We start from the raw sequence: 13,587 nt of genomic DNA on the forward strand, positions 1-13,587 counted from the left end.
CTTTACTTCTGCCAGCAAAAATATTCAACTCAGACTAAATATTCTGAATGGATTCATAAATCACTCAGTTCAGCTGGGAACTATTTATTTCCACATTTCCAAGCTATTGAAATGTTTTAGAAATATGTATCAGTTTCTTCTTTCTTTACAAGACACACACAAAAGGCCCAGTAACATGACTGCTCTCCGTGGTCTGAAGGTATGTCAGACCCATTTTCCTTCTCACTCATCCATATACCACCGAGGCTCAGTGTTGATTGTATATCACAGGGAACATTTGGCTCGCTTTCATTTCAGATTTGTATTGGTATGGTTTTGCTCCACAAAAGGACTACAGACCACTAAAATTAAACACTGCAGCTAGAGAATAAATAAATACAATAAAAAAGGGAAACCAATGGAGACTTCAAATGAAGAGAGCAACAATATCTGGAAAAAACATACCAACATACTCGTCTGTTTTCTTTTTTTTATTATTTTGTCTCCAATAAAATCTCCTGACTTCTGTAAACTTAGCTGAACCCTTTCAGATTCATGCCATTGTTCCACCAAACAAACATTTTCAACTCAGAAACTTAATGCTCAGCTCTCTGGTATCAACCGTGTTTACCCCTTGGTGCAGTTCTTGTGGCACAGCTGGCACATTCGTTTCTCATCTACGTATTTCCACACCAAGGTGTCACCCTCTCCCGGCACGCCTTGGGGACAACGGGGCACGCAGTACAGTCCATCCTGAAAGTTGGCACACTTCGTACAGTTTCCAGGACCCTGGAAGAAAAAAACCCCCAAAAACATACTTTTCATGTTTACAACTCTAAAGACAATTGCTGCAAATATTATATTGTCAAATATTACAATAATAATTCTTCAAAGGAAGCTGCATTTATCATCCTAAATAAATGTGGAAAATGTTTGCAAAATCCATTCCCTTTGAAGGAAAATAAAAATTGGTTTAGAATGTTTTTTATATTATATATATATATATATATATATATATATATATATATATATATATATATATATATGATAACCCTACAAAATTAAGCCTGCAACAGGGTGTTGGCAGGATCATGATGTGGGGAGGCTTTTTAGCATATATTAGCTAGAGTTCATTATAAGAAGGACTGAGTAAAACCCAAACCAGTCCTGGAGGAAAAGCTTGTAAGTGTAGCAAGCAGACACCAGAAAGAGAAAATGTTATAAAGGAATGAATCTAACAGATTCATATGTTAGAATGGCCCAGTAATGCAGTACTGGGCCAAATGAAAAGTGCATTTGGGCTGTTGTTCATGTTATGGACTTATTTACATTAAACCCACTTAATACTTTTGGTATTAAGTGGGTTAGATGACAAATTGCTTTTTTTGTGTTGAATTAACTGAAAAGCTTTTTAACTGAAATGAACTTTTTACTTTGACTCGAAACAATTAAGTTCAATGTCATGTTCGTATCCTGCGTCTGACGTCATGGTGCAAGCTTCGCCAGGGACAGATCCTGTACCAACCAGACTGCTGTGGTGGCACAGGGCAGAGCAGAACCCACATAAGGAGACCTTAGTCCTCGACACTTGTGTCACAGGTTCAATTCCAGTACAGATGACCTTTGCTGCATGCCTTCCCCCTCTGTCATTACCCTCTTTCCTGTCCAACTACTGTCAAATAAAGGCAACCTGAGCCAAAATACCTTAAAAAAGATCCTGTATTAGTTTACTTATTTATTTGAAGTAAACTAAATGATTTGAGTATGACTGACTTAAATTTGCCAAGTTAAACTAACTTAATAAATTAAGTTAGATAAACTTAATTTGATTAATTGTTACCAATTGAAGAAATTCAATTAAGTTGGTTCAACTATTTTCTTTTTTCAGTTTAGAGAAACACCCTCCAAAAAAAACACACAAAAAAACATTAATGTTCACTGATGCTCTCATTACAGAGACAAGAAATTAACTTAAGCAAAAAATAATTGGCCAAAAGATCAAGTTTCTATGATCAACGCTGGAGACTTACAGTACTCCAAAAGACTTGCAGCTGTAATTGCAGCAAAATTTCACTCCACAAGCTACTGCCTCAAATGGATGCCAGTGCCACATATAATTTTTCTTCCACTTCACAATTATAAGCTACTTTGCAGTGCTCTGTCAAATAAAGTCCAAGTAAAACATACTGAAGACTGTGGCTGTAATGTGAGAAAACTTGAAAAACTTCGGATCATTTCCCAAGGCGCTGTGCTTGTCTTCTGCACAGGATTGCAGTATCTTAACGTCTTAATGCCACAGGTGAGCATCTTTACTCAGTCAGCATTTCTGTTGTTGACAATGATGGCATACATTTCCCCTGTTATATTTAAAAAAAAAAGCAGAGGCCTAAACTTGTTTTAATCAAAATACAGCATTATGCGCATAAAAAAGCAAACAGTTAGCCAACTTCATCTGACAGTCACACCCCTCCTTCAAACACAACATGTCTTGCGGCTGCCCTGCAGGATGATCTGCTAAAGCTGCCGCTGATGGAGAAATCGCTGACACTTCTGGAAGGGATTTCATGCAGCATTAATGTTAAGATGTTCATCAATTATGTTCACAAATGTGCTAAGCATGAGTGTCTTTTCTTTAACTGCACAAAATGTACGTACCGGCGCCCAACAGGTTGCTGTCCCGTTCATGCGTAGACACTCGGGGTCACACTCCATGCAGGTTTTATTCATGACCGCCTCCCGTGGCTCGCTGCAAAAAATAAAATAAAATAAAATTAGCAAAGCTGACAAGACTGTTGCTGCAGGGCAGCTTCAATTCAAACAGCTTCATTTGATCTGGTTTTTGGAGGGCCAAGTTAAACTGTAAGCATGTCAAGATTCAATGTTTGACAAATATCTCCAAAGATAAACAGATGTGAGTGCTATGTGCCATTTTTCCAACAATGTTTGTCTTACATCTTCTGGAGATTTAACTTCAGAAATACCCTGGATCTTCAGCTTTCTTTCAATAATCCTCTAATTTATCTAATGACATAGTCTGGAAATACTCGTGGTATGACAACAGACTTTGAAGAAATGAACTATCTCGCACCGAGATCTGATGTTTCAGACTGTTTGTTTGTCTGACATAAAGGACAGCAGATTTCAATGCTTAAAAAGGAATCAAGCCCAGATTCTTCCCTTACCCCTCCAGGATGTTGCAGAAGTCAACACAACTCCCGCTGCGGCTGTAGTCACGGCAGGCGAAACACATGTCAGGGCCTGGGCCCCAGCAACCGTCTGCTGTGCACTTCCTGTCACAGGTCTTATTCCTCAGGACTAAAACCAGATGTAAAATTTTAAACAGAGTTCTTGATAATCGCCCCAGTTTTGAAATTTGCTGGTTCATTGCAAAATCAAATGCGTGAAAAGTAACGGAAATCTCACCACAAACGGTAGCATTTGCATTTTCATTGACTGTTGCAGTTTGGCCTCCTGATTTGAAGAACCTCTTCCAGTGGCTGTCATCCGTGTAGCAAAGGTTGTGATTTTTGATAATGACCACGTCTCCGTCGCTGATCTCCTTTAGTGACCGAAGGCCAAGGTAGTCGATATCGAGCTGTGTCACAACCAAGCTGCGGCTACCACTACCCAAAATATAAGTGTGAAAAAAGGATGAAATAAAAATGACATCCTCGGATAATTTCTTATAGTACATAAAATTCCAAGTGTTAGTCCTTTAATGTTTTTGTAGAGATGAAGAGTCCACTGGGATAAGAAATTAAACAGGTTTAGCACATAGGAAAGGAGGCAAGGTCTCATAATCCTCTGAATGACTGATAATCTAAAACAGCCGTTATAAACAAATTTCACCATCTTGATAAAGTAGCAGGGGATTCACGGGGGTCTTTACAACAAACATACCGCTTTGTTCTTCCTCGAATGATTTCTAGATTTTCAAAAGGCGAGAGCGAGTTCATGCTCTGCGGCCAATCTTGAATCCACAGGTGTCCTGAAGGGACAGATGATTTGTTAATTATGAAGGTTCATCGGGTATGTCATGGAGTAGTCACATTTTATGTAATCTTACCTGTAATTTCCTTAACCGTTTTAAACACATCCAGCTGAGCTGGCTCCATCTTTGGCGTTTTGGTATAGGGATCACTTAAAACAACAACAACAACACATTATAGTGGTCAGGAGAACAAATGTTGAGATCAAATATCGGAGCAATATGAATTAATCAATTCATCTTACCCATGAATCGATGTTCTAAGGATAGTAATGTCACCAGTGATTTTAGTGCAGTTTTTAAAGGAGCCGATGTTGGTGGCATTGACAGATAGTATGTAAGTCAGGTCTCCATACCCAAGTCCTTTACACACTGTGGAACGATTAAAAAAGCAAATAATGTGTTGAAAATGGCATTATTTCCACAAAGAAAAACTAGCAGAGATATTTAAAATCCCCAAAACACAAATCAGATAAGACTTTATTTTCCAGCATTTTTTCTAACAACTGGAGATGAATCTGGTAAACTGAGATGTCAGCTGATGGAGATCCATGTCAGAGCGACAACACTGATGTACGCTCCAGGCATAAAAATTGAAACATGTCACTTTTGTCATTATTTTCTGTTTTAATATTAACAATAATAACTGATTCAATTTATGTAATGCTTTGAATGACACTCAAAGAATATTGGCCATATATCTAATATAAGAGTATTAAACTTAGTTATACCTAGTCATAAATTGTTCCTAATTGCATTATTATACAAGTCGGCTTAAGCTAAAAAAAAATAAAAACAAAAAGAATAAAAAATATAAATCAAAATGCAGCAATGACTGTGGTGTAGTGACTAATGCTTCTAAAAAACATGTATTTGCATGCGTTACTAAACATTTTATATAAAACTATACATGTTTTCTAAAAAACATGTAAAGATACATGTTTTTTAGAAGCATTAGTCACTGTACACCACAGTCATTGCTGCATTTTTGTCAGAAACATTTCTTCATTTGGATAGTAAAAGTTCAACCTCGAACCTTTTGGGCACAGTCCGTTACACTTGGCACACTTCCTGACACCTCCTTCTTCCACTTCATATGTGTTACCGCTGCATGTCCGCACACACGCACCATGATCAGTCACAACATAATTATCTGGAACGATTGAAGAATAGAGCTATTCAGGCCAACACCGTCACATTTATCAAACACAGTCAGACTATTAGAACAGAAGACAGAAATATTCTGCAGATGATTTTAAGGAGCTTAGCTGGAGGTACGTCTTGTAGGTCACATGGACTGAATTAAGTTAAACTTGCACAATAGTTTTCTTTCCTTTTCTCTATAGTTTATTATTAAACTTGAACAAACTCGCCTTTTAATGTCTAACAACCCTCAAAGACAACCTGAGCAAATGTTTAGTATTGCACAACATGCACAATTTTTCTTATCATGCATCATGTGTGCTACACATACAACCGGCTAATTCTATTTGCAGTATGTATCCATGTCGGTGCAGACGCAAACGTTTTTGTTAGGGTAAACAGGTGCAAGACTTTATTTCTGTCATTTCTTAAGAGTGTGGTTTGCAACAGCGTTTTCCAACTCTGTTTCTCAAGATGCACCACCCTCCATGTTATAGGGTGTTTTCACATCTGATAGTCCAGTATATTCGGTTCGATTAGGGACCAAAATTCTAACATATGTTACATTTTCAGCTGCTGTGGTTCACCTTCACACTGCACTGTGCCAAATGACCCAAAATAGCTGAAAAACCTTTTGCTGCCCTCACCTGTGGAGGCGCTTCACAGAGAACTACTGAAGGAAAAGACACAAAAACGTCATTCTTCACAAAATATAAGCAAAAATGGAGTGGCGCCAGAAATTGATTTTAATACAGAGATGCTATGTTGTGACCTTGTTATGGCCTGCACAATAATAGGGATTTACTGCTGATTTCACCAATTGTCCAGCAGACAGTACCAGACACACTCCACAAGGACAGTAAGCCAGAAAAGGTTGTTGTTAAAGAAGATGCTTGTTTACATAGAGTTTTGTCTAAGAAAATGTATGTAAAGTGAAGTGGAAGGAAACGGCGTGGTAAAATAAAATGCAACAGGGATAGAAACAGCAGGCGTGAACTGGTCCTGGAATCAATAACTTTTGTTGGACTTGTATAATTTACTAGCCTGGTAAAAGACATGTCCTTGTTCTATGATTTGCTTCACACAGATAGTCTGCTGAAGTTTTTAAATTGTAACTAAATGCTAATGCTTGGCCATGACATACGAGATGTGCTGCATCTAAACCAACTATGACGTTTACGAGAAATTGGGTGCACTGTAAACAACCATTCCCCACTGCGAAGAGAGCTGTCCCGAGCAGAACAAGGCAACACTTAATATTAATTCAATATTTGGAACCATGGTCGACACGGACTTTGTTCACTTCCTCCGCTGCCACTGCGAACAGACTACACTTCTTCTGAAACAGCACAGTCATCGTTCACAACTTTTCCTTCTGTTGGCCCAGTTGAAATTCCACCAGAGAATCAAGTTCAATGGGAGAAATCCCAGACAGAGCAGTGAAGGCAGACGAGAATTGAGCAGAATTGCATTGGAAGCAATTCTGCTTCCAGGCTAGTAATATAAACATTTTCTGAAAAAGTTCATTTTGGGTTGCTAAGTGATAGTTATCCTCATTAAACAGCTTAGTGATACTGTATACACAGCCGCATGGATGGATGTATTTGTGGATGGATGGATTTGCAACAAGAAAACAAACTGAAAACTATATTCTTACGTGGGCAGTTTTTCACACAGGTGGCTCCAAAGTTGTACTTTCCTTGGGGGTTAGGGACCAGCTGGTGTAGGTTGGGATCATAGCGCATGAGGCCAGGGCAGGAGTCCTTACAAACCCCGTCATCCTGGAAGTCCCGACAGGCCTGCAGCACAAACAACAGTCATCTAGTGCAGCGGGACCAAAACAGAGCCCCTTCCTAATGATAACACTGCATTCCTCTATCATAGCCTTGGCTTAATTCTCAAAGCTGTACAGAGCGAGTGTGCAGACACTGGTGCTCAAGGCCCTGCCAAATAAAAGATTTAATCAGCAGTTATGCGTCTCTCTGGTATTAAAACAAAAACATCATCTCCAATCATAAAAAGCAGAGGTTGCTAAGACAGGACTGAGTTTTAAATAGAGTTCTCAGCCAGATTGAATAGAACTATATGAAATATTGAGTGTATCATTAGTTGTGTTCTTTATCTCACCAGACAGTCAGCGGCTGTGGGTCCTGTGCATCCTGCTGCACAATGCTCATTGCAACAGTCGCTTGGTGAAGGTCCTTTGCACCTCTTTGAGCACTGCTGTGCACAGTTCAGCTTGGTCACTGGAGATGACACAGGTACAAACACAGTGGGTTTACCCTTTACAAGAGGTCCTTTTCTTATTCTGATAAAGAAATAATTTAAAAACACCAAATCCTTCAATGCTTAAGATATTTGAAATACTAAAATGATGATGAAGTGTGTGTGAACATGAATAATAAAACTAGAAATACAGAATTGTACTATTTAGTGGATAGGATAGTTTGGATTCTGACTGTGATATATTTTTTTAAATCAGCAAGAGCTTACGGGTCTGACAGTTTTCTGCACCAGGTGCCCAACATGAACCATTGTAACAGCTCGAGTGGCATTTGTTACCTGTCAGAAGAAAAGTAAGTCACATTTCACCTTAAAAATATCACAAATTAACAGAGAAAACAAAGTTTTGCTTGTTTTTCCTTGTGCTGTGAATGGAATCGCTTACAGAGTGGGTTGTTTCCGGCCGCTGGAAGTTCCATGCTGGGTTTAGTTTCGGCATTGACAATATCAAACCACTGAATTGTTTCTACATTGCAAAGCTTGTTGTTCACAAACTTTACACCTCCTTTGAGAATTTCTGCAAACAAACACGAAAGGCAGTTCCAAATTATGATGCTCAACTGCTCAGTGTCAAACGTAACGTCATGAAATATATGATCCTTTTAGGGCTCCTTCTACCTGTCAGGCTGGTCAGAAGAAGCTCGGTGGTTCCAAGACTTGTATTTTTATCAATATTAGCAAGCACAGAAAGTGCAAACTTTTCCTCGTAGAGGGAGTGACCCCGAATGATGCGCAGATTCTCCAGGGGAATCCTAGAAACTGTGTTGAGAGCTATCAGAACGTAGCCACTCACTTCTTCAATTGACTGTGGAGAGGGGAAAGAAAAAAAAGACTTCGGTTTTTTTTTTCAGCTATGTCAATAAAACTGAAGACATGGTGAGTAATAATATAGTTAGTTATTATATTATATATACATACATTAGGGCTGCAGCAAACAATTATTTTAGTAGTTGATCATAGGATCAACTACTTTGATTATTTTGATTATTAATCGCAATCTACACATTCTGCTGATTTTTCATTTAACCACTTAAAGTAAAGAAATAATAAAATTTGGTCTTAAGAAAATACATTTTAACAGAATTTGAACCTGGTGAAACTAAAACTATGCCACTTGAGTTTTGTCTCAACCTTTTTTTGAATTTGTACAAACCTGTTAACAATGAATTGATTACTAAATTAGTTGACGATTCCTTTAAGAAATGATTCATCAATCATTTGATTCATCAATCAAATGATTCATCAATCATTTGATTCATCAATCAAATGATTGATGAATCATTTCTTAAAATGATTCATCAATCATTGAGGCAGAATTTGCCTCATTTAAATTTCTTCAGTTTTTTTATTTTTTTTTGGTCACATTAAATGTTTCTGATCATCAAACAACTGTAATGTCAGACCCTATCTTATGAGTCCACAGAATATTTCCATAAAACCATTAAAGGGTTTTAGTTGGCAAGACAGTTTGTTTGATGATCTCAACCTTTCAAGAATAGCAAAAAAAAAAAGCAAAAGAAGAAATCTTCAAAAGGGTTTTCACAGAAAAATATAAGGGTCAATGTATTTTTTTTGTTTGCCAATTTTAACATTTCAAGAAAGGTTTCAGTAGGAAAATGTTTTGTTTGTCCCATATTAAGTATGTCATAAATGCACATCCTTTTTCATGCTCCCAGAACAAAGCAAAGAAACACAGGAAATCTGTTAAACACGTGTCCAAGGTTTTATATTGCTTTGGGAAGAAGGAGAGCATTTCTTTTGTTCGACGTTTTAAAAATAAATTCCAATAAAGATAATATTTCCAATAACTGATTATGATACTGACACACATTGATGTGAAAATGCCAACAATGTCACAAATGAACTGAACCTGTTCCTTTCAAAAACATGATTTGTTTTGTGGCTCTGTTATGATTGGCAGATCTTTCTCACTGTCGGCACAAAGTTAAAAGTTAATCCAACAAGTATGTTAATCCAGGGTTAAAACACCACTAAGAGAGATATCCATTAACTCAAACATTTAACTCAGATTCGCACACATTTGGTTTTTGACATCTGTACAGAGAACAGTGCACAAGGTGTAAATGGGACATTAAAAAGATTACCCTTGAAACTGCTGTATTGAATCTGCTGACTATTTTACTTTGTGTTTGTGTGGGCTAGCCTGAAGCCCATGAGCGTGTGTGGTCCCCTAACACATCTCCCCAGTGCTCAAAATCTTGCAGTTACAGCTGATCTTTGAACGAAGTTTTAACCAGAGCTGTACAAACACAATGAATCATTATAAGCACTTGTTCTGCACAGGTTTTAGCCAACTACAACTGTGAAGAGTCTGCAGAAATCAGTCTAAAAAGTGGAAAATATACACTCGCATTCAATAAATGAGAAAATGTGTTTGGATGAAGGCAATTTGACAGATTCAAAGTACCTTTTGAAAGCAACCCTAAAGCAGGTAATAAACAAATTTCATTAACCTCCCGTTTTGGTTTTCACAATGTCTTTTGCATTGGTCTGATGTAAAATTTTAGTCTTATATGTTGTGTTTTTATTAGGTGTAAAACAAAGGAAAAATTGGCATAATTAAGAAATAAAGACTTGAAAACATCAGTCCATATTTTATCAATCATGTTTTTCACTGATTGAATTTAACTACTAAAATAAATAAAATGTTGCATAATCCAAATAATATTTGTATATGAGATTTTGTGCATCTATTGTTTTTCAAAGTGGACAGGTTAATTTAAAATGCACTTTCGTTAAACGTAAAGAGCTATTGTTCATAACCACTGAACTGGGGAAGCACTGTCGTATATGAATTATGAAGTTGTATCTGTACTGGCAACCACTAATGGCTGGTCACTCTCTAATGCTGCAGACAGATATTCTTGAAGAAAAAAAGTGCATTTTATCTGGAATGTGTCCTGTCGAGGAAAACGCTGGTGTTGAGGGTGGATTTTCCTGTGTGAGAAACACTTTTTGCCTAAGGGTCGGGGAACAACTATCATGTATTTAAGGGAAGGAATAACCAAAAACAGAGGCTGTTTGCTAAATTAATAATACCTGACCTAAAGTTGGAAACCTTTATTCATATTTAAGTGATCCATTTTATAAAGTATAGAAACGACTACATCTTGTTTCAAATGTAATAGTAACATAGTGTAGGCTTTTACCTTGAGGAAGGACAGGTCACGGTGCTCCTCTACGTGAGTGATCTCCAAGTTTTCCAGGACGATAGTACAATTGCTGTAGGTCTTCACCATGTTCAGGTAGTGGTCCTCTTTATTGTCCATAAGATTGAAGCGATTGGTGAAGCCCTGGCAAACTGGGAAGAAATAAAAAAATAAGAAAATAATTTGATTCTGTGAATACCACAAAAGCACTGTGGTTCTCATCATTACACACATCTTCTTATCGTGCAGGAATCTAGCTCAGTTGTGACCCTTTGTGTTTGTATCATTATTGGTAAAATTCTGTCTGCACAGACACAACTGTGGTGAATTTGACTCGAAACTGCTAATCGGGGGTTAATCTACAAAAGACCTCAAATCTCAGTAATGCAGCAGGTTCTCGCTCTGGCTTTGTGTACTCTGGCACAGATCTGAATATTTCCTGAGAATAGTTGGGGGGAAAAAACAGAACAAGTGTTTCCAGGCATTTCGATCAACTTTCACTTTCACAAGTATCACTAACAATATTGCGGTATTACAACTACGGGCAGATAATGTAGGCTTGTTTGCTGATAAACATTATTAACAAGAAGGCAATAATTGATAAGAAAAGAAAGCACAAAGGACTTGCTCCGAATAAAGCTTTCAAACAATGTCATTTTCTGAAACTTGTTTCCAGTCATCTTATCAGTCATGGACAGGTCCTGACTGTTTGTGATGTTGGAGTTATCTATCCTAAATACTGACATGCAAAACATACACAGCCATAAGCATAAAAAATATTTTTCCTCATGCTTAAGTTGTGTCTAAGCAGCTCATTTTTTGATTCATGTTCTAAGGAGGATGTAAAGAGAAACGAGTTAAAAAAGAAAAAAAAACAGACGACTGTGCCTTGTTTATTAAAAATGCAGGGGCCACTGTAGTGTCCCAGACACATTCCTCAACATGTCTGCTCTTGAGAGTTAAGAAAGTCAAAGCATGCAATCTGAATACTGGGACACACCTCACTTCACATACAAACATGGAGCTCAAGTCATTGTACTGAGACCAAGCCACAAATAAAGAGATACACTCTCTTCCAGTTAAATCATTTCACAGTACATTGTATCATCATATTCTTTCTTTTCCCACACAAAGAAACAACAGTTCTTACCAGATCAGTAAGAATTAGGCAGAAACATCTGCCTACTGCCCTCCCTTTTCTTAATCCTCATTAGTTCATCCCCCAGGGATCTCGGTGGCATGAAGTTCAGACCCTAGCAACAAAAGCAGATGAGCCAAGGCAAGCTGACTGCTTTAATTAGGGTAGTCATGTGAGATGTAATTATCCCCGTAATTATTAGTCAAACTGGAAACACTAATAAGCGCAAGGTTTTTCTGATTATTCAGCTGTGAATATCAGAGCACCCAGAATGCAAATTTACAAATACAGCTCATCACGATTACTTGCAAACGTATTCACATTGCCACATAAAAAAATTTACTGTTTTAACAAACTCAGACTCCCTTAAACAATGGTTTTCTTCTATTGTGACCGAATTTGAGATTTGCGTAACAAATCTCTAGGTTTTAATTGTTGACTTAAAGGAGCCAACAGATTCTGTGTGCCTCATGTTTTCAGCAAGTTTATTCCAGAAGTGAGGAGCATAAAAACTAAACTCTACCTCACGTTGTTTAGTTCTGGTCTTGGGACACCGAGTAAGCAGGTCTCTGATGACCTGACAGGTCTAGTTATTTCAAGAGCTACAAATGCCTTTGTTTCAGCTACAATGAGTTTCAACGGCCAGCTGAAACAGGTGACTTAAGGTGCAGCAAACTTCCTCTTACTGAAGCTCACACTTTGAGCCCAAATCCAGGAAGGAAGAAAAAAAAAACTGTTTATTACTTAAGCTTGCAGGCGTATATCCACAGTAAACATGCCGCTTGCCCAGTTGTTCGTTTCATAACCGAGTTGCAGGTGGTGAATAACCTGATGTTCCACAACCATTAACACGCCTCCTCATTCAACTGCAGCACATTAGAAGGAAGTAGGATTTTTTTTAATATATATTTTGTGAAATTTCTTCTTGAACAACACAACCTGTACCTTTCTCTACACGGGAAATGACTCTGATTTTTATGGGATGAAGCTCACATCCCATAAAATCTTGCACAATATGCAAACTACCCTTATAAAAGCCAAGATGAATGAATAAAACAATGTTTACTTTCTAAGAATTATTTTTTTCACATAACCTGACTCATCCGTAATAAAATTTAGTGAGCTAAAAGGTGTACGATCCAGGGAAGGGAGGTTTTCTCAGTGACGCAACAGATACTGTGACAGTGACTAATTACAGATTGCTTCACTCACTTCCAGCTGTACTGTCGTCACTAAATGTCCAGAAGGTAAAAACCGAAGCAAGGAGTGGCAGGTCTGGTGTATCTCTGCCTCAGTGCTTCATACATGAGTGTGTGCAAGGGTGTGTTTGCTTGCATGCGTGTGTATGTGTGTGTGTGCAGCACCGTGTGCAGCACACAACGCTCCCTGGACTGAGCTGCACTGATCAGCACTCAGTCAGAGCTCAACAATAGACTCAATAAACCCTGTCATTAGTCATCTAAGCTTGCTGCAATGTGTGGCTGCACATCACGCTTTTGATGTTTACTTGGGGACTAATGCTGTGGAAGTCAAGGGTGTGGGCAGATATTTGTTTCTTGAGGCTATAAAGTCTGGACAGCTATAGAAACAGAAACTGCTTGTGATTATCACTTGGAATAATTAGTTACTTTTTAAGTCTGTCTGATCCTACACATGTGCTTTTAGCCAAACATGTATTCAAGTTCAAGGTATGAGCAAGGCCTCAGCCTCAGCATGACATAATTAAAATCTTGGAAAGATCAAGTCAGATGTGCAGTTCAGATCAAAATAAAGACTTCATGTGAAGAAATGCATTTTCTGACTCATGGTTTCGAAGTAAACCGTGATTAAAGAAAGGTGTTTTGTTTTCCCACTCTGCCCTACTGTCTAATGGTTGTGAAATACTT

At 37.9% G+C, this 13,587-nt stretch overlaps 1 protein-coding gene across 1 annotated transcript in view; it reads right to left on the minus strand.

The window, feature by feature from the left end:
• Window positions 1–13,587, minus strand: part of egfra (epidermal growth factor receptor a (erythroblastic leukemia viral (v-erb-b) oncogene homolog, avian)) — a 43,479-nt gene that overhangs the window by 14,116 nt on the left and 15,776 nt on the right. The window contains exons 2-15 of the mRNA XM_008434555.3: window positions 10,564–10,715; window positions 8,012–8,198; window positions 7,779–7,910; window positions 7,604–7,672; window positions 7,238–7,356; window positions 6,768–6,909; window positions 5,004–5,120; window positions 4,213–4,339; window positions 4,046–4,119; window positions 3,880–3,967; window positions 3,403–3,602; window positions 3,162–3,294; window positions 2,635–2,725; window positions 611–768 (exon numbers count right to left, since the gene is read on the minus strand). Coding sequence (XP_008432777.1) covers window positions 611–768; window positions 2,635–2,725; window positions 3,162–3,294; window positions 3,403–3,602; window positions 3,880–3,967; window positions 4,046–4,119; window positions 4,213–4,339; window positions 5,004–5,120; window positions 6,768–6,909; window positions 7,238–7,356; window positions 7,604–7,672; window positions 7,779–7,910; window positions 8,012–8,198; window positions 10,564–10,715 — 1,789 coding nt within the window. The remainder of the gene's footprint in view (window positions 1–610; window positions 769–2,634; window positions 2,726–3,161; window positions 3,295–3,402; window positions 3,603–3,879; window positions 3,968–4,045; window positions 4,120–4,212; window positions 4,340–5,003; window positions 5,121–6,767; window positions 6,910–7,237; window positions 7,357–7,603; window positions 7,673–7,778; window positions 7,911–8,011; window positions 8,199–10,563; window positions 10,716–13,587) is intronic.

Source organism: Poecilia reticulata, chromosome 17 (assembly GCF_904066995.2).
Source record: "Poecilia reticulata chromosome 17, P_reticulata-male-v2, whole genome shotgun sequence".
Lineage (NCBI taxonomy): Eukaryota > Metazoa > Chordata > Actinopteri > Cyprinodontiformes > Poeciliidae > Poecilia > Poecilia reticulata.